This window comes from Sus scrofa, chromosome 4, assembly GCF_000003025.6.
Source record: "Sus scrofa isolate TJ Tabasco breed Duroc chromosome 4, Sscrofa11.1, whole genome shotgun sequence".
NCBI classification, from domain to species: Eukaryota; Metazoa; Chordata; class Mammalia; order Artiodactyla; family Suidae; genus Sus; species Sus scrofa.
In genome coordinates this window covers 15,156,860-15,182,827 of record NC_010446.5, presented here as the reverse complement: position 1 = coordinate 15,182,827, position 25,968 = coordinate 15,156,860, and the positions used below count along the sequence as shown (strand labels likewise).

General features: G+C 40.7%; 3 protein-coding genes across 9 annotated transcripts in view; 2 read left to right on the top strand and 1 right to left on the bottom strand.

Annotated features, from left to right (window-relative positions):
- TRMT12 (tRNA methyltransferase 12 homolog) overlaps positions 1-23,962 on the top strand; it is a 38,278-nt gene extending 14,316 nt beyond the window's left edge. The window contains exon 2 of the mRNA XM_013996494.2: positions 20,671-23,962. The gene's annotated coding sequence lies outside the window, so the exon portion shown is untranslated. The remainder of the gene's footprint in view (positions 1-20,670) is intronic.
- RNF139 (ring finger protein 139) lies at positions 308-25,257 on the top strand. Its single transcript, XM_001927531.7, has 2 exons — positions 308-901; positions 20,671-25,257. The coding sequence occupies exons 1-2, from the start codon at positions 721-723 to the stop codon at positions 22,485-22,487; spliced, it is 1,998 nt and encodes a 665-aa protein (XP_001927566.1). The 5' UTR covers positions 308-720; the 3' UTR covers positions 22,488-25,257.
- Positions 23,327-25,968, bottom strand: part of TATDN1 (TatD DNase domain containing 1) — a 46,184-nt gene continuing 43,542 nt past the window's right edge. For 6 of the 7 annotated variants that reach the window (XM_005662855.3, NM_001244525.1, XM_021088661.1 and 3 more), the window contains 1 exon segment: positions 23,337-23,524. In XM_005662855.3, coding sequence (XP_005662912.1) covers positions 23,422-23,524 — 103 coding nt within the window. In that variant the 3' untranslated portion in view covers positions 23,337-23,421. 7 annotated transcript variants of the gene reach the window in all.

Genomic DNA, 25,968 nt, shown 5'->3' with positions numbered 1-25,968 from the left:
AGGTCTGACGTTCGGCGCCCTTTGTCTTTCCTCCTTCCTAGCAGCTCTATATCATGTTTACGGGACGTTTAATGGTCTCTAGTAGAGCGACTAATAATTCCCTCCCGCGGCCCAATCCCTCACTGAGCCTTCACCGCCGTGGGTGACGCGGCCACTCTGAGGCCAGAGGGCGCGGCTGCGGAAGAGCGTCTGCGCCAACAGGTGGCGCCCAAAGCCGTGACGACGGCGCAGCCGCGGAGGTGGGCGGGAACCGCGGCAACGCTCAGGGACGTCTGGTACGACGAGCGTGATGACCGAATGGGGAGCGTTCCAAGCGCCGGATTATGACGCGACGTCGGCGCGCGGGCTCCGCGGTCTCGCGTAACCGCGAGCGCAGCCTCCCGGCCTGGCAACAGCAACAACGGCAGAGGCAGGCGGGCGAGGTCAAGATGGTGGCTCCGCGGGCGGGGGAGGCGGTGGAGGGGGGAGGAGCCAGGCGATAGCCGGCCGGAAACACCGACACCCAGAGGCCTCCCGGAAGCCGCCGCCGCAGCCTCAGCCGCCGCCTCCGCCGCCTGCTCCAGCTCGAGAGACGCGAGCGGGCGGCGGGGCGGGCCGTGAGAAAGACTCGAGAGGAGGGAGGGCGGGGCGGAGTCGCCCGCCTCCGCCCCCAGCCGGCGTCCCGGGCCCTGCCCCACGCGGCCCTGCCGGGCCCGCCCAGCCCCGGTGTGGCAGCGGCTCATGGCGGCGGTGGGGCCCCCGCAGCAGCAGGTGCGGATGGCCCATCAGCAGGTCTGGGCGGCGCTCGAAGTGGCGCTCCGGGTGCCCTGCCTTTACATCATCGACGCCATCTTCAACTCCTACTACGATTCCAGCCAAAGCCGGTTTTGCTTCGGGCTCCAGGTCTTCCTCCGGCTCTTTGGTAAGGGGGACTGGGTAGCCTGCGTCCGGAGACTGCCCGCTGGGCCGAGACGTGCTGCAGGGAGCGGGCGGGCGGCCGCGCGCAGGGTGTGTGTGTGTGTATGTGTGTATGTACACACACCAGCCCCCCCCGGGGGCGTCTTTGCAAGCCAGGGGAGGAGATGACACTTGTCTCAGACTTGACAGCGGAGCAGTCCTCCCAGCGACTCAGCCTCCTGTTCATTTTTGCCTCTAAGGGCTGGGAGAAAACATCAATGTGTGAGCGTGCGGCTTTGAGCCTGCTGTTTCTCTTGGGAAATGAGTACTGGTTTACCGCGTCCTATGCGACAGCTTTGGAAAAACAGCAACTGTTTTTGCCCCGTCTCGCAGTGCGTGACCTTGGGCTCGTGGAGCCAAAGCCTGGGCCTCAGTTTCCCGGTTTCCAAAATGCAGAGTACTCTTATGTTGCCATTTAAATGACATCCAAACGGAGGAGACAAGGTTTCGAATGTCAGACCTTGAAACCATTACCAAAAATCCTCGTGAAGCAGGCAGTACTTATAATGAGTCCTAAAATTTCCCGCGAATAGGGAAGATACTGAGAACGGTTATAAAAACGTGGCTAGGAAGTGATGACACTTCTGAAAATCATTGTCTTCGTCGTGTACGAATGGAATGTTAAAAACATCTTATACTTCCCTCCCTATCTTCACTTGCACTCCCAGAGTGAGAAACGTTTATGCTTAGAATTTTTTAAGTAATTGAAACTTGGCGAATTTTGTTGATGAGGTAATTCTTGTGTCAGCTTTTAGTGGGGTAGTGCTTTTGAAGTGTTGCTAGGATGAGCTGCTGGTGAGATCCTTACCAGGCCTTTCTGAATGGGGAGCCATCTGTTGCAGGTTTTTTCCTCCTTTTAAAAGAAAGTGTGGTAATGGTGAGCTTTGCTTTTAGTAAATAGCAGCACTTTGCCTTTGTTTGGTACTTTTGCAGTGCGTTTTCACTAGTGTTATCTAACCCAAACTACAAAAATCCCTCAAAGAAGGGTGGGTGGTGGTGGTTTACAAATGAGGAAACTTAGGGTCCTAGAGGTTGTGTTTTGCGTTTGATACACTGTAAGTAATTGGTTGCCAGAGCCTAGCTTTAAGTCTTCTGACATCAGGCCTCATTCATTTTCCTCTTCAGCACAGCTGCAGTCCAGATACAGAATGGTATCGTAATGATCATATGCTGATCGTATATTAGCAGATGTGGATGGACATGATGTTCCTTAGCACGGGAGTTGTCGGTACCCTACCGGGTACTTAATCCCAGCCATTCCTACTTAAGGCTGAAAAAGTGTAATGCCCTCATTATGTGTGGCAGAAATGAAGCTTTGTGATTTCCAGTGTATACAAATAGTGAGTCATTGTGTTGTACACCTGAGACTAATGCTGTGTGTCAATTATACGTCAGATAGAAAGCATTAGCTTTAATGTTGGTACTTCACACGTTTTATGTATTTTGCTTAATTCTGGGCAAAAGTAAGGTTAGTTAAATAACGTTAACAATGAAATTAATAAGAATGGGGACCTGTTGGGAAGGCATTTTATTCCCGCCAGAAGTCACTCATCACGATCATAAATTAACAGGCAGTTACTTATCTCATTATAGAAAGGTGGTCCCAGCTGAGCCAGCCCAGATAGCCTTGCCAGCCCCTCCCCCCACATCTATCCACATTAATTGGAGGACATTGCAGTCAGGACCTGTGCTGATTTCTGGGATGGGGAGACAGAAAAGTGGAGAAGATGGTTGTTTCTGTTCCTCAACCCCACATCAGGAGAAAGCTTGCTAGTAAGACATTGGAAGCTAAAAGACTTCTAGGAAACTTTATGAAATTTAGGATAACCAAGTGTTGTTTGGGGGCACTAAAGCCAAAAGTAACATGGACTTAAGGGTGGGAGAAGGAGCATCCCCCATTTCTGCTTTGAGAAGAGGGAGGAGGCCATGGTGGAGTAGTAGAGTTGGGGAGTGGGGGTTTGAGGCTGGGTTATTACTTTGCCAGGAGTGTAGCCCTGCCTTTCATGTGCTTATGGCATGTAACTGCAGAACCTCTGAGAGCCCCCTTGGGCCCAGGTGCTTTAATGCAGTGCTCTCAGAGTTAAGCTTCAGGCTAGGGAGCTTTAAAGGAATATTTAAATCTTTTTTACTCTAGAGTGAATAAAGTAATCTGGTATTTTCCTTGTACTATATCCACGCTTATTTTTGTAGTAAATCATAGAAGTTTATTTGATAGGTTAAAGAATGTGACCTCAGGCAAGTTACTTACCTGCTCTGTGCCTCCCTTTTTTCTTTTTTTTTAAATGACCACACCTGTGGCATATGGAAGATGGGGGAGTGGATTGAACCCAGGCCTCTTCAGTGACCCAATCCACCGCAGTCAGATTCTTAACCCACTGTACCACAGTGGAAACACCTCTGTGTCCCTTTTCTTATCTTTACCTTTTTAAAGATGGACCATAACGATGTATCTCTCTTTTAGGGTGTTAAGGGCAATAAACAGGATGTATGCTCTTGGTACAAACAGTACCTGAATCCAGTAAAGGTCATTTAATTGTTAGCTATTAGTAAATACGGTGGCTTTTAAAAAAATATTTTAGGAGTTCCCATCGTGGCGCAGTGGTTAACGAATCCAACTAAGAACCATGAGGTTGCGGGTTCGATCCCTGCCCTTGCTCAGTGGGTTAACGATCCGGCGCTGCCGTGAGCTGTGGTGTAGGTCGCAGACGCAGCTCGGATCCCACGTTGCCGTGGCTCTGGCGTAGGCCGGGGGCTACAGCTCCAATTCGACCTCTAGCCTGGGAACCTCCATGTGCCACGGGAGTGGCCCAAGAAATGGCAAAAAGACCAAAAAAAAAAAAAAATTTTTAATACCTCAGTTAAAACCATGCGGTGTCATAGATATTTTGGATTTTGGAAGTCATCAGCAAAATAAATGTTGGTGCTATTTATTTGAAAATTTTGATCCCAGAGCAGTCTCTGGGTTAGACTTTATGTGAAATAAACCTTTCCCCAAATCTATCACTTGACTGCTCTTCACATTATATCAGTGTAATCAGTGCTAATTTTTCACATTTTGTAAGAATGATAAAATAGTTAAAAACTTGTTTTGGTGCTAAAAATTTCACCCTGAATAAAAACAAATGTATTAAATATTTAAGGACCATTCAGTGAAGCATTTTTTTTTGTTACTGAAAGTGACAGGATTTGTGTGTAAAAGATGCTGAAGGGGAGTTCCTGCTATGGCTCAGTGGGCTAAAGGGTCTGGCGTTCCCCCAGCTTCATCATAGGTCACAGCTGTGTCTCATTCAGTCCCTGACCCAGAAACTTCCATATGCAGCCATTAAAAAAAAAAAAAGATACTAAAGGTTGGTTGAAATCAGTTGTTCTGTATAGGTGGTTTTTTTTTTAATTTTTTTATTTTTATTTATTTTTTTTTTTGCCTTTCTTGAGCCACCCCCATGGCACATGGAGGTTCCCAGGCTAGGGGTGGAATCGGAGCTGTAGCCACCGGCCTACGCCAGAGCCACGGCAACGTGGGATCCGAGCCGTGTCTGCGACCCACACCACAGCTCAGGGCAACGGCACAGTGGTTAATGAATCCGACTAGGAACCATGAGGTTGCGGGTTCGGTCCCTGCCCTTGCTCAGTGGGTTAATGATCCGGTGTTGCCGTGAGCTGTGGTGTGGGTCGCAGACGCGGCTCGGATCCCTCGTTGCCGTGGCTCTGGCGTAGGCCGGTGGCTACAGCTCCGATTCCACCCCTAGCCTGGGAACCTCCATGTGCCATGGGGGTGGCTCAAGAAAGGCAAAAAAAAAAAAAAAAAAAAAAAATTGTAAACCTCTCTGTACTTCTGTTTATAAATCTATAAATCTCAAAATTTGTCAGTCTCATCTTTTTCATTAAAACAGAATTGTAAAAATGAAAATCTCTTCATCCAATTTTCTATAGTGTCTGAAGAATTTATTCTGTCCCTACAAAAAAACTATCACTATGCTTTTATTTGGTATTGGAGTAATATGAGATTTTTAGCAGATCAGAATGCAAAGCATCTCAATTTGGAGATCGCATTAAGATCCACGTCACAGGAGTTCCCTTTGTGGCACAGTGGTTAACAAATCTGACTAGGAACCATGAGGTTGCCGGTTTGATCCCTGGCCGCTTCAGTGCGGGAAGGATCTGGCATTGCCCTCAGCTGTGGTGTAGGTTGCAGACGTGGCTTGGATGTGGTGTTGCTGTGACTCTTGCAAAGGCCTGCGACTACAGCTCCGATTAGACCCCTAGCTTGGGAACCTCCATATGCCTCAGGTGTAGCCCTAAAAAGCCAAAAAAAAACCACCCATATCACAATATATATATTTAAGAATATTAAGTTATTCTTAGGAGGTGTTAAATGTCAAATGAAATGCAACCCAGTGCAGCATAATGCTGATTAGCAAATTTAAATCCAAGGCGGAAAATGCAAGCGTAGGAGTTTGTTTTAATAGTATTGCTCCATATAATAATTCACTGAAGTGAAAAGGCCTTTCTAAACATAAAAGAAAATTTAGAAGTTACAGGGAAATTTTGATAAATTTACATAAAAATGAAAAACTCCTTTATGACAAAACTGTTTTTAAAAGATTCCTAAAAATGACACACACAAGGGAAAATATTTGCATCATTTGAGGTTGAAGTCCTAGTATATGTTTTACTCTGTTAGTAAGAAAAATGTATACTGCAGGAAAAAATTTCACCGTAAATAAAATGCATGTGGTCAGTAACCAAGACAAAAATTAGTCTTGTTTATAATTAAAGAAATGCAGGTAAAACAGAATTTCACTTATGTGATTGGTGAAGAGTTAAAAGTTTGAATAAAAACCAGTTTGGCAAAGGTATGGGGTAATAGATGAAATTCGGCAGTTTTGGTGGGCTCCTCTATGTAAAGTCATTATATAATTCATCATTATACCTTTTGACTCATAATTCCAGGTCTAAGAATTTGGCTTAAAGATATAGTTGTGCAAAAACTGTAGGCAGGGATATTCATTGCAGCATCGTTGGTGATAAAAACAAATTGTTAATTAAATGTTTATAAATAGGGGAATCTGTTTATTGTATGTTTCAGCCATGCAGTGAAGTTGTTGAATAAGACAGTGTTTTGGTGCTGTAGAAAGAACTCAAAAAACCTGTGAAGTAATTAACTAAGACTGCATTGGGATAACCTAGGGATTCTCAGCAGAGATACCTTTAACACTTTGGATGGGATAATTCTTGAGCGAGGATGATTGTGGCTGTTACGTGAATTGTACAACTTTTAGTAGTATTCCTGTTTATACCCATTAGATACAGAAGCACTCCCCTTTCCCTAGTTGTGACTACCAGAAATGTCTCTAGATATTGCCAAATGACTAGGGTGTGGGATAGGGTGTGCAAAATCCTCTTCCGATTGAGAACTACTGAGATGGACAAATAGAACGGTAAATAGCACAGAATGGAAAGCCCAGAAACAGACCACCCATATAGAGAAACGATGTATTTCACAGATAGAATTGAAGTAAGGGTACTTCAATTAGTGGTTATTTAGTTATTCATATGGGAAAAATTATACTGGATCCCTACCTGACATCGTATATACGAATAGTTCTAAGTGGATTAATATCTAAATATGAAAAGCATTTCCCTTAAAGGAAGAATTCCTTAAAAATATATAAAAGCAAAATATAAAGTATTGAAGTTCAACAATATTAAAATTGAACACTTCTGGGGAGTTCCTGTTGTGGTACAGCCGAAACAAATCCGACTAGTATCAACAAGGATGTAAGTTCAATCCCTGGCCTCCATCAGTGCGTTGGGGATCTGATGTTGCTGTGAACTGTGATATAGGTCACAGACACGGCTCAGATCACACGTGGCTGTGGTGTAGGCCGGCAGCTGTAGCTCTAATTTGACCCCTAGCCTGGGAACTTCCATGTGCCAAGGGTCTGGTCCTAAAAAGGGAAAAAAAAAAAAAAAAAAAAAAAAAAAATTAAACACTTCTGTTAAAAGGCAGCATCAAAAAAGTGAAAAGAGTTCCCCACCATGGCGCAGTGGGTTAAAAGTCCAACTGTGACAGTTTAGTTTTGCTGCAGAGTTGCGGGTTCAATCCCTGGCCTTCCATATGCTGTGGGTGTGGCCATTAAAAAAAAAAAAAAAAAGTGGAGTTCCCATCGTGGCGCAGTGGTTAACGAATCCGACTAGGAACCATGAAGTTGCGGGTTCGGTCCCTGCCCTTGCTCAGTGGGTTAACGATCCATTGTTGCCGTGAGCTGTGGTGTAGGTTGCAGACGCGGCTCGGATCCCGCGTTGCTGTGGCTCTGGTGTAGGCAGGTGGCTACAGCTCCGATTCAACCCCTAGCCTGGGAACCTCCATATGCCGCGGGAGCGGTCCAAGAAATAGCAGCAACAACAACAACAACAACAAAAGACAAAAGACAAAATAAAAAAAAAAGCAGCCACATATCTGGAGAAGATACTAGTATTACAGGTAACTACAAAGACTCTGTTGTCAGAATATTATTTAAATGGCTACAGTGCAACAAGAAAAACAACTCCATAAGTAAATGAGCAACAGAGGAAGAAAGATGAATGATCAATAAATCAGAAGCTGCCTTTGATGAAAAATCAAAAATGAAAATTTTTGAAAAGATTAACAAAACTCCAGTTTTACCAACTATAATGAAAAAAAATCATTATATATAAAAAACAAAAAACCAAAACCCTCCATCCAGGTTTTTGTTTTTTATCTTTTTGCCTTTTCTAGGGCCGCTCCCATGGCATATGGAGGTTCCCAAGCTAGGATTGAACCTGCAACCTCATGGTTTCTAGTCAGAGTTGTTAACCACTGCGCCACGACAGGAACTCCCCTAAAACCCTCCAGTTTTGTATGCGTTCCCTTTTGAGTAAGAAGGAAAAAAAGAATATCTATGAATGTGTGTCTTTTTATGCAGAACTTGGTTGTTCTTTATTTAATACCTATAGAGTTAGACTTAAAAACAAAGTTCGTGTATTTCTTTCTAATAAAAACAAACTTGTTGCTGTTTAGTTTAAAAGCAAACTTTGAGTTTTTTGTTCTTGTTTTTGTCTTTCTCTTTTGCCTTTTCTAGGCCTGTTCCTGAAGCATATGGAGGTTCCCAGGCTAGGGGTCTAACCTGAGCTGTAGCCACCAGCCTATGCCACAGCCTCAGCAACGCGGGATCCAAGCCGCATCTGCAGCCTACACCACAGCTCATGGCAATGCCAGATCCTTAACTCACTGAGCGGGGCCAGGGATCGAACCCGCAACCTCATGGTTCCTAGTCGGATTCGTTAACCACTGCGCCACGACGGGAACTCCAAAAGCAAACTTTGAGTTTTATCTTATTAATAAAAAACCTAGAATACCCTTTTCCTTTTTAGCCCAAAGTAAGAGTTTGATAGAAAAATTTTTATGCTGTAGTTTGTCAAGTACCCTTAACGAATTAATGTTTCAAGATATTTTATTTACTTTTCCTACATTTCATTGCATAGGATTCCCTCCGGGGTAGGATAGAGCATTTATTTCTGTGCTGTTAAATCTTTAATTTGTCAGACATTGAAGTGTTTTTCCACATCTTGCTTTAGTTTATATTTTTAAAGTATTTAAGGTAACTGGGTGTTGTGTTATGCCTTATTTCCTTCTGATTTTTAGCACCAAACTTTCAGAAAAGGCTAAGGGTGTGACTGGACTTTACACATGAAAGAATTAAACACTTGTGTAAAATGCATGGTGTTTTTTGTTTTTGCTTGCTCATTTTTGGTAATCCAAATTGAGAATTCTCTGGGAGTTCCCTTCATGGCTCAGCGGTTCACATACCTGACTAGGATCCTTGAAGATTCGGGTTCGATTCTCGGCCTCGCTCAGTGGGTTAAGGATCTGGCATTGGCCGTGAGCTGTGATATAGGTCGCCGACATGGCTCGGATCCCACATTGCTGTGGCTGTGCTATAGGCTGGCAGCTGCAGCTCCAATTCAACCCCTAGTCTGGGACCCTCCGTGTGTCACAGGTGTGGCCCTAAAAAGCCAAAGGAAAAAAAAAAAAGAGGCTCTGAACTCTTTAATGAGTCCATAGACATCTTCAAAACTCCTAAATTGATTTTGATACCTGCTTCTTTTCCTACCTTGAGAACTTTAGTGAAACTCTCTAATCACTGGAGAATTGGATCCCTGAATTGTGATTTCAGTTAATTCTATTTGCCAGTGTCCCAAGGTGATTTTTCTTACATAAAGCAGCATTTAGATTGGCGGTCACTCTTAAATCCTGAGAAACACTATCCGTGGGCTTAATTTTCTTAGGCCTACAGGTTAATAACAAGAGTTTCATGTCCAAAGTTGTGAAAATGGGAGTTCCCGTCGTGGCGCAGTGGTTAACAAATCCAACTAGGAACCATGAGGTTTCGGGTTCGATCCCTGACCCTGCTCAGTGGGTTAACGATCCGGCATTGCCGTGAGCTGTGGTGTAGGTTGCGGACGCGGCTCGGATCCCGCGTTGCTGTGGCTCTGGCGTAGGCCGGTGGCTACAGCTCCAATTCAACCCCTAGCCTGGAAACCTCCATATGCCGCGGGAGCGGCCCAAAGAAATAGCAAAAAGACAAAAAAAAAAAAAAAAAAAAAAAAAAAGTTGTGAAAATGCAATGAAACGTTGATGTTATTGATAGCACCTCCCATGAGATAATATTATTTTTCGAGACTTGTTACTTGGAAGGTTGACTTTTTTCCCTGTGAAACAAGAGCTATTTCTACATTCCACTCACAGGAACATGAGTATAAAAGAAAAATGTAAGAACCTCATATATGTGCAAACTTTGTGTAGGAATTAAAATATTTTAATACTATTCTTGAAATGTTTGGTCATTTTTGAATCTTGGGGCATAATTTTAATCAAAAAAGAGTAGTATTATGGAATTCCCTTGTGGCTCAGCAGGTTAAGTATCCGGTGTTGTCACTATGGTAGCTCTTGTTGCTGCTGTGGTGCAGGTTCGATCCCTGGCCTGGGAACATCCACATGCTGTGGATGCAACCAAAAAAAAAAAAGGAAAGAAGAGTAGTATTGGATTATTACTTTTTAGGAGACATCTCAAACTTTGAGATTGTAGTCTCACTGCATTATTTGTCGCATTCTTTTTTCTTTTAGTACATTTTACATTTACACAAACAGTGGCACTTTTTTCACAGAAGTATTTCTAAAATCCAAATTATTACTTAATCTTAAAAATAAGCTTCAGAAGTTCCCATCGTGGTGCAGCAAAAACGAATCTGACTAGGAACCATGAGGTCGCAGATTTGATCCGTGGCCTTGCTCAGTGGGTTATGGATCTGGCTTTGCGGTGAGCTGTGGTGTAGGTTGCAGATGTAGCTCAGATCTGGCATGGCTGTGGTTGTGGCGTAGGCCAGCAGCTGTATCTCTGATTAGACCCCAGCCTAAGAACCTCCATGTGCTTTGGGTGCGGCCCTAAAAAAAAAAAAGAAAAAGAAAAATAATAAGCTCCAAGGGGAAAAAAGTATTAGAATAAAAATATCTGGTTATAAATTACAGCAAAGTTCATGAATATTCACAGGTAATGATTAATTTACCACTTTGTGACTAGCAAGTTAAAAATAATTACAGGAGTTCCCGTCGTGGCGCAGTGGTTAACGAATCCGACTAGGAACCATGAGGTTGCGGGTTCGGTCCCTGCCCTTGCTCAGTGGGCTAACGATCCGGCGTTGCCGTGAGCTGTGGTGTAGGTTGCAGACGCGGCTCGGATCCCGCGTTGCTGTGGCTCTGGCATAGGCCGGTGGCTACAGCTCCGATTCGACCCCTAGCCTGGGAACCTCCATATGCCGCAGGAGCGGCCCAAGAAAGAGCAACAACAACAACAAAAAGACAAAAAAAAAAAAAATTACAATCACTGGTTGAGTTTCTCCCCTATTAAAAGTGGCACAGGAGTTCCCATTGTGGCTCAGCCAGTTAAGAACCCAACTAGCATCCATGAGGATATGGGTTCGATCCCTGGCTTCACACAGTGGGTTAAGGATTCAGCTTTGCTGAGAGCTGCGGTGTAGGTCACAGATGTAGCTTGGATCCCAGGTTGCCGTAGCTGTGGTATAGACCAGCAGCTGTGGCTCCAGTTTGACCCCCAGCCTGGGAACCTCCATATGCTGTAGGTGCAGCCCTGGGGGGGAAAAGAAGTGGCAGTAAAAAGTTATTTTGGTTTGTTTGGCTCATTTTATGAGATCAGTTTAAAGTTTGCCTCAGGAAAAAAATACTTTTGTTTTCCTTTATAGAGAAAGTAATATTGCACATGGCATGAGTTAATTCCATTTCCTGTTACCTTCAACAGAAGTGTTTATAATCCTGCTCCAAAACCCATTTTCTACTGAAATGACCCATTCCCAGCTGTTAGGTCTTAGGGAGATTATTAGTGGCCCACTTGCTCAGGTAGTCAAGTGGTTCTTGTGCAGAGGTTGATGTATCTTCTGGGCGATTATTTCCTTTTCTTTTCAAAATGACCTGACACGTTGGCACAGGATAAAATTTAACTTTATGGGCAAAGTCGTCACTTAGAAGAACTTAGCCCTTTTAAGTGCAATGGATTGTGAAATGCCTCTATAGTAATACACAGTGTTAGTTTTGATTATATGCTGAAATCAGGTGGCTAGAAGAATGTTTAATTTGGAGTTTATCACTTTTTCTATATTCCAAGGTCTGATTTCTCAGCTGTATCTTTTTTCATAGATTTTATTTTCTAAGGGGGTTGTAGTTTTGCTGTAAAAAATATAACTCAGAATTCTATAGAAATGTTTATTTTCCCAATGAATACTAATTGCATTTATTTTCTATAAAATATTTCTGGATCCATAGATGGAAAAGGTAGGATCCTCGCTTGTATCAGGACAAATAATAGGGTAGATGATATCTACTCAGATAACTAAAAACTGCAATATCAGGTAGTATATGAGTATTAGGTTATTTCCACAAGTTCTGTAGATATGCTAAAGGAACAGTCACTATCAGAAAAAGTGGGTCTGTAAGATGGGCAGGATTTGCACATTCAGGGATTTGGGAAGTTGATGGAGCCGTCCTGCCAAGCAAAGAGAAAAAAATGTAAACACAGCTGCAGTTATGGCAGAGAAGAAGGGGTATGCTAGGGAAAGAAATCCTGGAGCGTTGGTGTGTGTGCTAAGAGGAGTATTACTTTAAAGCAAATTGGGTTCTTGAATGTTAGGACAAAGTGTAGTTTTAATTGGTAGTAATTTTAGGGCTGCTGCAGTATTTTGAGCAGAGACATGAAAAAAGACAGTTTGTGATGGCTTGTAGATGGATTTGAACAAGATGAGTTTTTAGAGACAGAGTATTAAAGTTGGTGTCACTGAAAAAAGGGAGGTATAGGTGTTAGTAGAACTTGCCACTAATTATCAGAGTTTGAGAATGCTGGCCTAGAGGTACTGTTAAGAGAATTAAGAATGATACCTCCATCTGAAATTGGAAATCCCAAGGAACAGCGGTTTGAGGCAAGTTAGGTTTTAAAAATTTTGAGTGTTGAAATTGTAACGTAGAAGTGAAAATAGGTGAATATTTGGATGTGGTTTCCATAGTTGAAACCTTATCAGACCACACAGAAAGATGGTGCTGGATGTCCATCAGACTATACACTGGTTACTTAAGGGGTGGGGAGGGGGAAGATTTATTAAAACATGTTTTGGTTTCCTGAATGTTGCTTTTGTAATTTGAAGAACAAGAAAAAGGATTGACTATTTGAAGAAAAAGATTCACACATATAGGAAAAGGGAAACTTGGAGGAGGACATGTCTGATATCTATCTGTAGGAAAGTATGTAGAGAAAAAAAGTGAATTTGGACCCATGGGAGAATACTCAAATTTAAGGAGCAGGAAAAATAAGAGCCTGCAGGAGTTCACTGAGTAAAAGGAGGATTTAGGGGGTAAGTGTAAAACTTAAACTTGATTTCCTAAAGAATACCTTTAAGAAAAAGAAATCTCAGAAAGTTCTCGTTGTGGCTCAGCAGAAATGAACCCGATCAGTATCCACAAGGATGCAGGTTCAATCCCTGGCCTTGCTCAGAGGGTTGGGCATCCTGCATTGCCACGAGCTGTGGTGTAGGTTGCAGATGTGGCTTGGATCCTATGTTGCTGTGGTATAGGCTGGCAGCTACAGCTCTGATTCGACCCCTAGCCTGGAAACCTCCATATGCCACAGGTGCAGCACTTAAATCTCAGATTTTTTTTTTAACTAAATGGATTTCATTATATTTTAGGTATACAACCATCATCACAACCCAGTTTTACATTTCTCTCCCAAACCCCCAGCCCATCCCTCTGCAACCTGTCCTCCATCAAAGACCGTAAGTTTTTCAAAGTCTGAGTCAGTTTCTGTTCTGCAAAGAAATTCATTGTATCCTTTTTTTTAGACTTCACATATAAGTGATAGCATATAATGTTTGTGTCTCACTGTCTTATTTCACTTAGATGATAATTTCTAGGTCCATCCATGTTGCTAAAAATGCCATTATTTCATTCCTTTTTATGGCTGAGTAATATTCTGTTGTGTATATGTACCACATCTTTATCCACTCCTCTGTCAATGGACATTTAGGCTGCTACCATGTCTTGGCTATTGCGTATAGTGCTGTAATGAATTGGGGTACATGTATCTTTTTGAATCATGGTTTTCTCTGGATAGGTGCCCAGGAGTGGCATTGCTGGATCATATGGTAATTCTCTTTTTAGTTTTTTGAGGAATCTCTGTACTAACTTCCATAGTAGTTGCACCAATTTAAATTCCCACCAACAGTGTAATAGGGTTCCCTTTTGTCCACACCCTCTCCAGCGTTGTTTGTAGACTTTTTGATGATGGCCATTCTGGCTGGTGTACAGTGATACCTCATAGTAGTTTTAATTTGCATTTCTCTAATAATTAGTGATATTGAGCATTTTTAATATGTTTTTTGGCCATTTATATGTCTTCTTTGGAGAATTGTCTGTTTAGATGTTTGGCCATTTTTTGATGGGATTGGGTTTTTTGTTTGTGTGTGTGTGTTGGGCTGCAGGAGGTATTTAGGTATTTTGGAAATTAATCTCGTCAGTTGCTTCATTTGCAAATATTTTCTCCTATTCTGTGGCTTGTCTTTTTGTTTTTTCTAGGGTTTCCTTTGCTGTGCAGAAACTTTTAAGTTTAATTAGGTCCTCTTTGTTTACTTTTATTTTTATTGTCATTACTCTAGGAGGTGGATCTGAGAAGATAATTGCTGTAGATTTATCTCAGACAATGTTCAGTCTATGTTTTCCTCTAAGAGTTTTATAGTGTCCGGTCTTATATTTAGGTCTTTAATCTATTTTGAGTTTATTTTTGTGTATGGTGTTATGTTAGAAAGTGTTCTAATTTCATTCTTTTCCATGTGGCTGTCCAGTTTTCCAAGAACCACTTATTGAAGGGACTATCTTTTCTCTGTTGTATATTCTTGCCTCCTTTGTCATAGATTAGTTGACTGTAGGTGTGTGGGTTTAATTCTGGGCTTTCTGTGCTGTTCCACTAATGTATATTTCTGTTTTTGTGCCAATACCATACTGTTTTGATGACTGTAGCTTTGTAGTATAATCAGAGGTCAGGGAGCCTGATTCTTCCAGCTCCATTTTTCTTAGGATGGTTTTGGCTAGTCTGGGTCTTTGTGCTTCCAAATTAACTTTAAAATATTTTGTTCTAGTCCTGTGGAAAATGCCATTGGTAATTTTATAGGGATTGCATTGAATCTGTAGATTGCCTTGGATAGTATAGTCATTTTGACAATGTTGATTCTTGCAATCCAAGAGCATGGTGTATCTTTACATCTGTTTGTGTTATCTTTTATTTCTTTCATCAGCATCTTATAGTTTTCAGAGTACAGATCTTTTGTCTCTTTAGGTAGGTTTATTCCTAGTTATTTCATTCTTTTTGATGTGGTGGCAAATGGGATTGTTTCCCTAATTTACTCTTTCAGATCTCTCATTGTTAGTATATAGAAGTGCAGTCAATTTCTGTGTATTAATTTTGTATCCTGCAGCTTTACCAAATTCATTGATAAGCTCTAACAGTTTTCTGGAAGCATCTTTAGGGTTTTCTAGGTATAGTATCATGTCATCTGCAAATAGTGATAGTTTTACTTTTTATTTTCCAATTTGAATTCCTTTTATTTCCTTTCTCCTCTGATTGCTGTGGCTAGGACTTCCAAAACTATGTTGAATAGTGGTGGTAAGAGTGGACATCCTTGTCTTGTTCCTGATGTCAGTGGGAATTCTTGCAGCTTTTCACCATTGAGAATGTTAGCTGTGGGTTTGTCATATATGGCCTTTATTATGTTGAGTTAGGTTCCCTCTGTGCCCACTTTCTGGAGGGTTTTTTTGGTTTTTCTTTTTTTTTTTTTTTTTTTTTAAGTCAGAAATGGGTGTTGGATTTTGTAAAAAAGCTTTTTTGTATCTATTGAGAGGATCACTTGTTTCTTATTCTTCAGTTTGTTAATGTGGTGTGTCACACTAATTGATTTGCGCATATTGAATAATCTTTGCATCCCTGGGATAAATCCCACTTGATCATGGTATAAGACCCTTTTAATATATTGCTGGATTTGGTTTGCTACTATTTTGTTGAGGATTTTTGCATGTATGTTCATCAGTGATATTGGCCAGTTTTTTTCTTTTCTTTTCTCTTCTCTTTTTGTGGTGTCTTTGTCTGGTTTTGATATCAGGGTGATGGTGGTCTCAGAGAATAAGTTTGGGAGTGTTCCTTCCTCTGCAGTTTTTCGGAATAGTTTCAGAAGAATAGGTGTTAACTCTTCTCTAAGTTTTTGATGGAATTCACCTGTGATGCTATCTGGTCCTGGACTTTTTTGCTTGTTGGAAGTTTTTTAATCACAAGTTTAATCACAAGTTTCAATTTCAGTATTTGTGATAGGCCCGCTTGTCTTTTCTATTTTGTCTTGGTTTAGTCTTGGAAGATTGTACTTTCCTAGGTTGTCCATTTTATTGGCATATAGTTGCTTGTGGTCTTTTATGATCCTTTGTATTTCTGTGATGTCTGTTTAACTTCTTTTTTATTTCTAATTTTATTGATTTGAGTCCTCTTTTTTTCTTGATGAGTCTGGCTAAGAATTTATCAATTTTGTTGATCTTTTCAAAGAACCAGTTTTTAGTTTCATTGATCTTTGCTGTGGTTTTCTTTGTTTCTATTTCATTTATTTCAGCTCTGATGTTTATGATTTCTTTCCTTCTGCTACCTTTGGGCTTTGTCTCTTCTCTCTCTAGTTGTTTTAGGTGTAAAGTTAAGTTATTTGAGATTTTTCTTGTTTCCTGAGGAAGGTTTGTATTGCTGTAAATGTCCCTCTTAGAACGCTGCATACCATAGCAGGTTTTGGATTATTGTGTCTTTGTTGTCATCTCTGTTTAGGTATTTTTTTAATTTCCTCTTTTTTTTTAAATTTCTCTTCAGTGATCCATTGGTTATTTAAGAGCATGTTGTTTTGTCTCCACATGTTTGTGTTTTTTTGCAGGTCTTTTTTTTTTTTTTTTTTTTTTTTTTTTCCTTGTTGATTTCCAGTCGTATAGTGTTGTGGTCAGTAAAGATGCTTGGTATGATTTCACTTTTCTTAAGTTTACTGAGACTTAATTTGTGGCCCAGAATGTGATCTATCCAACAGAATGTTCCATGTTCACTTGAGAAGAATGTGTATTCTGCTGTTTGGGGATGAAATTTTCGAAAAATATCTGTTAAGTCCATCAGGCCTAATGTATCATTTAAGGCCTGTGTTTCCTTGTTGATTTTCTGTTTGGATGATCTGTCCATTGCTGTAAGTGGTAAAGTACCCTGGTATTATTGTGTTATTGTCAGTTTCTCCTTTTAAGGTTGTTAGCAGTTGCCTTATATATTGAGGTCATCCTGTGTTGGGTGCATATATATTTATAATTGTTATATCTTCTTCTTGGATTGATGCTTTGATCATTATGTAATGTCCTTGTCTCTCATAATATTCTTTCCTTTAAGGTCTATTTTTGTCTCATACAAGTATTGCTATTCCAGTTTCCTTTTGATTTCACTTGCATGGAATATTTTCTTCCATCTCTCATTTTCAATTTGTATGTGTCCCTAGAACTGAAGTGGGTCTCTTGAAGACAGCATGTATATGGGTCTTGTTTTTGTATCCATTCAGCCAGTCTATGTCTTGGTTGGAGCATTTAGTCCATTTACATTTAAGGTAATTATTGATATGTATGTTCTTAGTGCCATTTTATTAACTGTTTTGGATTTGTTTTTGTTGGTCTTTTTTCTTGTTTGCTTGTTTTGTGGTTTGATGACATCTTTAGTGTGTTTGGATTGCTTTTTCTTATTTGTGTATGTATCTATTTCAGGCTTTTGGTTTGTGATTATAATGAAGTTTTGTTATAGGAATCTATATATACATGATTGTTTTAAGTGCATCTCCAGTATCCTGAATTTGTACCCTCCTCTTATGATTTCTAGTTTTGGTAGCATGTTTGAGTGTGTATGATTTCCTACCTTTACTATATGTATGCCTTTACTGGTGAGCCTTGTCATTTGTAATATTTTTGTTTCTAGTTGCGGCCTTTTCTTTTCCACCTAAGCTTGCCTCCTTTATTATTTGTTGTAAAGCTGGTTTAGTGGTGCTGAATTCTCTTAGCTTTTGCTTGTCTGTAAAGCTTTTGATTTCTCCTTCAAATCTAAATGAGAGCTTTGCTGGGTAGAGTAATCTTGGTGGTTGTTTTTTTTTTTTTTTCCTCCCTTTAATCACTGTAAGTATATCATGCCACTCTCTTCTGGCCTGCAGAGTTTCTGCTGAAAAATCAGCTAATGAACCTTATCAGGGTTCCCTTGAATGTTATTTGTTTCTTTTCTCTAGATGCTTTCAGTATTTTCTCATTGTCTTTAATTTTGGTCATTTTGATTAATATGCTTCTTGGGGTGCTTCTCCTTGGGTTTATTTTATATGGTAGTCATTGTGCTTTCTGGATTTGAGTGAGTGATTCCTATGTTAGAGAAGTTTTCGTCTATTATCTCTGCAAATATTTTCTCTGGCCCTCTCTTTCTCTCCTCATTCTGGCACCCCTACAATATGGATGTTGGTGTGTTTAACATTGTCCCAGAGTTCTCTTAGACTGTCTTCATTTCTTTTCAGTCTTTTTTCTCTTTTCTGTTCCATGTCGTGATTTCCACTAGTCTGTCTTCCACCTCACTTATTCATTCTTTTGCCTCCTATATTCTGCTGTTAGTTGCTTCTAGTGAATTTTTTATTTCGGTTATTGTATTTTGCATTTCTGCTTGCTTAATTCTTAACGTTTCCATTTCTTTGCTCAGTTTTTCTTGTAAATTTATCAATCTTTGCCTCCAGTTTATTTCCAAGATCTTGACTCATCTTTACTGTCATTAGTCTTAAGTCTTTCTCATGGAGGTTGGTAATCTCCAGATCACTTAGCTATTTTTCTGTTTTTTTTTTTTTTTTCTTGTTCCCTTATCTGAGTCATAATTCTCTCCTGTGAAGTCTCTGCTTTGCTCTAGGGCCCAATGCACATGAAAGCTTGTGTGGGCCTTTCCAGAGTGGATTTTCTGTTTCCCCCAGTACTGTGGAGCTCCTGTGCACAAGCTCCACTGGCCCTCAATGCCAGATGGTCCTGGGGCTCCTCCTCACAATGCCAGAGCCTCAGGTGTGGGAACCTCATGTGGGGCTCAGAACTCTCACTTCCATGGGTGAGCGAGCCTCTGTGATAATTACTTTCTTTTTTTTTTTTTTTTCTTTTTTTTTTCTTTTTTTCTTTTTAGGGCTGCATCCACAGCATATGGAGGTTCCCAGGCTAGGGGTCTAATCTGAGCTGCAGCCATTGGCCTACGCCACAGCCAGGCCAGATCTGAGCCACATCTGCCACCTACACCACAGCTCACAGCAACACCGGATCCTTAATCCACTGAGCGAGGCCAGGGATTGAACCCACAGCCTCATGGTTCCTAGTTGGATTCATTTCCACTGCGCAATGATGACGGGAACTCCGATAATTACTTTCTAGTCTGTGGGCTCCCCACCCAGCCGGTGTGGGGTTGCTTGTATCACGTAATCACCCCTCCTGTCTGATGTTGCCTCCTCTTTTGTCTTTTGGAGTAGAATATCTTTTTTGATAGTTTGCACGCTGTTTTGTTGAAGGTTGTTCAGCAGTTGATTGTAATTTTGTTGTTTTGGAGAAGGTAAGCTCTAGTACTTCTACTCTGCCATCTTAATCCCATCAGCAATCTCAGATTTAATAGGAACAAATGTTTTCCATTCTGGTTTTTTTTGGGTTTTGTTTTGTTTTGTTTTGTTTTTTTCTTTTTACACCCATACCTGCAGCATATGGAAGGAAGTTCCTGGGCTAGGAGTTGAATAGGAGTTGTGGCTGAGGCCTATGCCACAACCACAGCAGTGCTAGATTCGAGCTGCATCTGTGACCTCTGCTGGAGCTTGCGGCAATGCTGGATCTTTAATCCACTGAGTGAGGCCAGGGATTGAACCCACATCCTCATGGAGACTATGTTGGGTTCTTAACCCATTGAGCCACAATGGGAGCTCCTCATTTTGGTTACTTTCAACTCTTGTTTTTTAAAATGGAATTACCTTAAATATTTTTAATGATTATGAAATTATAAAGTACTTGTTCTTTTTTTTTTTTTTTTTTTTTTTTTTTTTTTTGTCTTTTTGCCTTTTTTAGGGCCGTTTCTGAGGCATACGGAGGTTCCCAGGTGAGGGGTCTAATCGGAGCTGTAGCTACTGGCCTACGCCAGAGCCACAGCAATGTGGGATCTGTGACCTACACCACAGCTCATGGCAACCTCGGATCCTCAACCCACTGAGCAAGGCCAGGGATCAAACCCACAGCCTCATGGTTCCTAGTCAGATTCATTAACCACTGTGCCATGATGGGAATTCTTGTTCTTTCAAGTTTAGAACTTGTTAAGGATCTGGCATTGCCATAAGCATCAGCATAGGTCACAGATATGGCTTGAATCTGATGTGGCTGTGGCTGTGGTGTAGGCTGGCAGCTATATCTCTGATTCGACTCCTAGCCTGGGAACTCCCATATGTCGTAGGTGTGACCATTGAAACAAACAAAAAACTTGTTAAACTGTATGTATCATGACAAACTCACCTTGAAGATAGTTAAGTGATTTGGTGTGTATGGATATACAGACTGCTTGAATTATTTTGGAAGTTAGAAAATAGAGGCAAGATTTTTAAGGCTAGTAAGTTTGGTTTCTCCTGTTCAGCTTGGACTTTACAAAACCTTTATTGGCTTTTAGGCCTAACTTGTCTTTTTTTTTTTTTTGGTCTTTTTGCCATTTCTTGAGCCGCTCCCATGGCATATGGAGGTTCCCAGGCTAAGGGTCTAATGGGAGCTGTAGCTGCCGGTCTACACCACAGCCACAGCAACTCGGGATCCGGGCTACGTCTGTGACCTACACCACAGCTCACAGCAACGCCGGATCATTAACTCACTGAGCAAGGCCAGGGATCGAACCCGCAACCTCATGGTTCCTAGTCGGATTTGTTAACCACTGAGCCACGACAGGAACTCCGAGGCCTAGCTTGTCTTGAGGCTTTCTGTTCATTAGTTTGAAAATGTTTATATTTCCTAATGAAAGGAATATCATGTTAGTAGAAAAACATTCTTTAACAGTGTTTTATTTGAATGACTTTTCTTTCTTTTTTTAGGTATACTTGTATCCAGTATTGTTCTGATCTTGTCACAGCGATCACTTTTCAAATTTTACATGTACAGCTCAGCCTTTCTATTAGCTGCGACTTCAGTGTTGGTAAATTATTATGCTGCTTTGCACATTGACTTCTATGGTGCCTACAACACGTCAGCTTTTGGAATTGAGCTGCTGCCTCGAAAAGGACCCTCACTATGGATGGCACTCATCGTTCTACAGCTAACATTTGGAATCGGATACATTACACTACTCCAAATTCATTCCGTCTATTCACAGTTAATTATTCTGGATCTCTTGGTTCCTGTAATAGGCTTAATCACAGAGCTACCATTACATATCCGAGAGACTTTAGTTTTTACTTCTTCCTTGATTCTCACATTAAATACAGTGCTTGTCTTGGCTGTGAAACTTAAGTGGTTTTATTATTCCACAAGATACGTTTATCTCTTAGTGAGGCACATGTACCGAATTTATGGATTACAGTTACTAATGGAGGACACGTGGAAGAGGATTCGCTTCCCAGATGTCCTGCGAGTCTTTTGGCTAACCAGAATTACAGCTCAGGCGACAGTATTAATGTACATTTTAAGGATGGCAAATGAAACTGAGTCCTTCTTTATTTCTTGGGATGATTTCTGGGACCTCATTTGCAATCTTATAATTAGTGGATGTGATTCTACACTCACTGTACTGGGCATGAGTGCTGTAATTTCCTCAATAGCCCATTATTTGGGCCTTGGAATATTGGCCTTTATTGGCTCAACTGAAGAAGATGACAGGCGGCTTGGCTTTGTGGCACCTGTTTTATTTTTTATTTTGGCTCTTCAGACTGGTTTAAGTGGGCTAAGACCGGAAGAGAGACTTATTCGCTTAAGTAGAAACATGTGCCTTTTATTAACTGCAGTCCTGCATTTCATCCATGGAATGACAGACCCTGTATTAATGTCTCTCAGTGCCTCTCATGTGTCATCTTTTCGTAGACATTTTCCTGTGCTCTTTGTTTCTGCTTGCCTGTTTATTCTGCCTGTTTTACTCAGTTATGTTCTTTGGCATCACTATGCACTAAATACATGGTTGTTTGCAGTTACAGCCTTTTGTGTGGAACTCTGCTTAAAAGTAATTGTTTCCCTCACTGTTTATACGTTATTCATGATTGATGGCTACTATAATGTCCTCTGGGAAAAGCTGGATGATTATGTCTACTACGTTCGTTCAACAGGCAATATTATTGAATTTATATTCGGAGTAGTAATGTTTGGAAATGGGGCTTATACTATGATGTTTGAATCAGGAAGTAAGATTCGGGCTTGTATGATGTGCTTACATGCATATTTTAATATCTACTTACAAGCAAAAAATGGCTGGAAGACATTCATGAATCGGAGAACTGCTGTAAAGAAAATCAATTCACTTCCTGAACTAAAAGGGAGCCGCCTACAAGAAATAGATGATGTTTGTGCAATCTGCTATCATGAGTTTACCACATCTGCTCGCATCACACCCTGTAATCATTACTTCCATGCACTTTGCCTTCGGAAATGGTTGTACATTCAAGATACTTGTCCAATGTGCCATCAAAAAGTGTACATCGAAGATGATGTCAAGGATAATTCAAATATATCTAATATCAATGGATTTATTGCACCCAATGAAAATCCAGAGGAAGCTGTAGGAGAAGCTGCTGCTGAACCTGACAGGGAATTGAACGAAGATGACAGTACGGATTGTGACGATGATGCTCAGAGAGAAAGAAATGGCGTGATTCAGCACACAGGCACAGCGACTGAAGAACTGATTAATGATGATACTGATTAAAATAGCATTTACTAATCATTGAGGTATTTGTTTAAAATTCAGTTCATCCAAAATGGAGTAATATGCTTCACTTCAGTGTGTAACTAAGCACAAAAACAGTATCAATGTTGAATCTGTGAATGGTTTTCCGTTTACTGTGATGTGCTACTGTAAATATACCTCTTTAATTACTTCTGGTCTCTTTGGTGACCTATTTAAATTTGTGTACATTATTGTACATAGAATAAAATGTTTTCACGTTTTTATGACAAATTTGAACAAATAGCTTTTTAATAGATGTAATGAATATGGTGCGTCAACTGTGCCAAAGATTCCTCAATGAAAGATATAATGTATCTAATTCTGAACCCTAGTTTTTCTTTAAAATGGGTGGAAGAGAATGAAAATGGAAATTGGAGGTAATCAAGGAAATAAAATAATTTGGACCAGAGGACAAATGCTGTATGTAGAGTATTTCAAAATTAAGGGAAAAAAATAGGCTGCCAGAAGTGATTTAGACACTTTTTTGAAGTTTGAGAGTCGGTTTGAAAGTTGAGCTGGGTTTGAAAGTCATGATTCAGAGATTGTGTGAGAGTTGAAAAACAGGCTTATTGAAAAATAGGCTTATATCAACTAAACTTTGGTAGAAGCCAGAATGTGTTTTAATTTTGATGTAAAAACCGTTATAGATCTGTTAGCCATTCTGTGTTTGCAGCATTGACATTTTAATTGTCCTTTCAAACTTCTGAAGAGATTACAAAATGAAATTCTTGGGGGTTTTCATTGTTTTAAACTAAGACATTAAGTGACTAAAAAATTCTGATCAGACTTCATGGTGGTATGCAGTGATACAGCACCTCTTTAGACAGCTTCCAGAGAACTCCTTTATTGAAACATTTTAAGTTTTACCAAGAAATTTTACATACGTGATGGAAAACTGGGGGAGACATGCCAATTATATATCAGGAAAAAAGATTTTAATGGTGTTGTTATATAGGGTATTGGCTAGTTCCAGCGGATCTTCATCCCTTACTGCTGACATTATCTCCAGTATTTGACTAAAAGAAAGCAAAAATGGATGGTTAAATTTCTAAGCACATGTTCTGTTTTAAAGACATTTAATTCTCTTTTTCCACATAGAGGAAGATACTGTCTTAGACCTTTAACTTACTTACAGGTATTATCATATGCTTTTTGAGAAACCTCATACTGTTTTCCATCGTGGCTGTACCAATTTACACTCCCATCCATTGATGATGCTGAAAACTTTTTAAACTGCTAGGATATTTAAAACAGAGCAATCAGAGACAAATTTGAGAGTCTTGCATATAAACTAGAGCCAGGAACCAGGATGAAATGAATTCTAAAACCAGCTCATATGTGTACCATAATTATGGAATTAACCAGTGGAAACGAGGAGTCCTTTTAAACTGTGGGTCATTACGTGTTCGTGGGTCATGATGCGCTTTTAAAAAAATAAAAGGAAAAGCACACTGTAAGGGAAGTGCTGTTTCATTTTAGTTTGGGTTTTATTTTTATATATGCTTGTGTGTACTGAGTCACAGCGTGGTATTGTGGGGATAACAAAGTTTGAAAGCCACAGCTAAGAGCACTGGTCATAAAGGACAACCGAAATTGCTGCGTCATCACCAGCACAGTGACAGCAAAGGAAGTTAGACGTTGTTTACATTTACTTGGAACAATGTATGGTGATTAGCAAGTGGGGAGGAGGAAAGGCACTTTCTCTTCCTGTATTCCCCCCCCCCCAAGGTTTCTTTGCCTAGAATAACGATAGTTATCAGTAGTGTTTTATATTGTATGTAGACAGAATATTTGTTATACTTGAATTAGGTCAAAATCAAAATTAAATGTTCTGATATTCTTTGTCTTAAGCTTTTTGTTCCCATTCTGGTTTTTTGGTTTTTTGTTTGTTTTTTGCTTTTTAGGGCCACACCCTCGGCATAGGGAAGCTCCCAGGCTAGGGGTCCAATTGGAGCTACAGCTGCTGGCCTACACCACAGCTCACAGCAATGCTGGTTCTTTAACGCACTGATCGAGGCCAGGGATTGAACCCATATCCTCATGGATCCTAGTCGGGTTTGTTACTTTTGAGCCATGGTGGGAACTCCTATGGGTTTCTTAAATATGAACACCTAAAGGAATTAGGGACAGAGATTTAACTGGAACTTTTAAATTCTCTTATAGTAACAGAAGCCTTGTTTAATAGATGTATTAACTGACTATACAACATTTTTATCTTACAGTTAAAATATGCTAAAAACAAATCTGTTAACAGGCTAAAGACCCAATTTTCTTAGTATATTGCAGATTTTTCCTCTATTAATTACTTGGAATTAGAAATAGATAATACTGAGAAATCAATATGATTCCCGCTACCAACCTCCCTTCCAGTCCTTTCTCCACACTGATACCAGTTAACAGCTTAAAACCCTTTGGGTCTTGATAAAATTTAAACTTCCTAAAGGTATCATTTGAGAGTCCCCACCCTCTGGCCTCACTGTACCTTCCCTATTGTGCATCCTACTTTCTGCCACACTGAAGTCATTGTCCGAGCCCTTCCCCAGAAAGCCATTGCTCCACGTGTTTGTCTGGCTCTTACCTAACTCGCAGTTCAACTCAGTATACAGTTGAAATGCCACAGTAGTTAAGCGTCCTCTTTTCCCTCAGGGGAGGCAGCTGCTCTGTCCTGTAGTCCTAGTTATGGGTTCGTACCTCTGTAACAGCACTACCATCCTGGATTACACTTTTTTTTTTTTGTCTTTTTGCCTTTTCTAGGGCCACCCCCGTGGCATATGGAGGTTCCCAGGCTAGGGGTCGAGTTGGAGCTGTAGCTGCCGGCCTATGCCAGAGCCACAGCAACTCGGGGTCCAAGCTGCGTCTGCAACCTACACCACAGCTCATGGCAATGCTGGATCCTTAACCCACTGAGCAAGGGCAGGGACCGAACCCACAACCTCATGGTTCCTAGTCGGATTCATTAACCACTGAGCCACTACGGGAACTCCCTGGATTACACTTTTTACCTGCTTGTTTGCTCCAGGAGGATCCCTGTCTGACTTATTTCATGCCTTATCCAAAGTACCTGGCACAGGGTACCTACTCATCTGGTGGAGGGATGAGGCTGGGGATGGTCTTGATTCTTCTGTGTAGCCTCAGTAATTTGTACCTTTCCTGATACAAGGCAAGAATTCTAAAATGTATTTCTAATTATAATCTAAAAGGGGGGAAGATCTCTATACAAATAATTAAAACTGTTGGAGTTTATAAAAATGACTTTGTAACTGAAATTGTGTATTTCTGAAATGTGGTTTAAAATTAGTTTGCAAATGTTGATTTTTCCAAGCTACTGGTATTCATGATTGCAGTTGATACTCAAAGAGCCTTCTTGGTTCTTAATAGACTGCATTTAGAAACACCTTAAAATTTTGTTTTGTATCTGTGTAGCTAAAATAAAAAGCTATACTTAAAATTAAGGCAGTAT

What these genes read in the sequence shown, in the direction of transcription:
- RNF139 (XM_001927531.7), top strand. Translation starts at nt 721, where the DNA reads ATGGCGGCGGTGGGGCCCCCGCAGCAGCAGGTGCGGATGGCCCATCAG. An exon ending in GGTCTTCCTCCGGCTCTTTG is followed by an intron (nt 902 to 20,670) that starts GTAAGGGGGACT and finishes TTCTTTTTTTAG; the next exon opens with GTATACTTGTATCCAGTATT.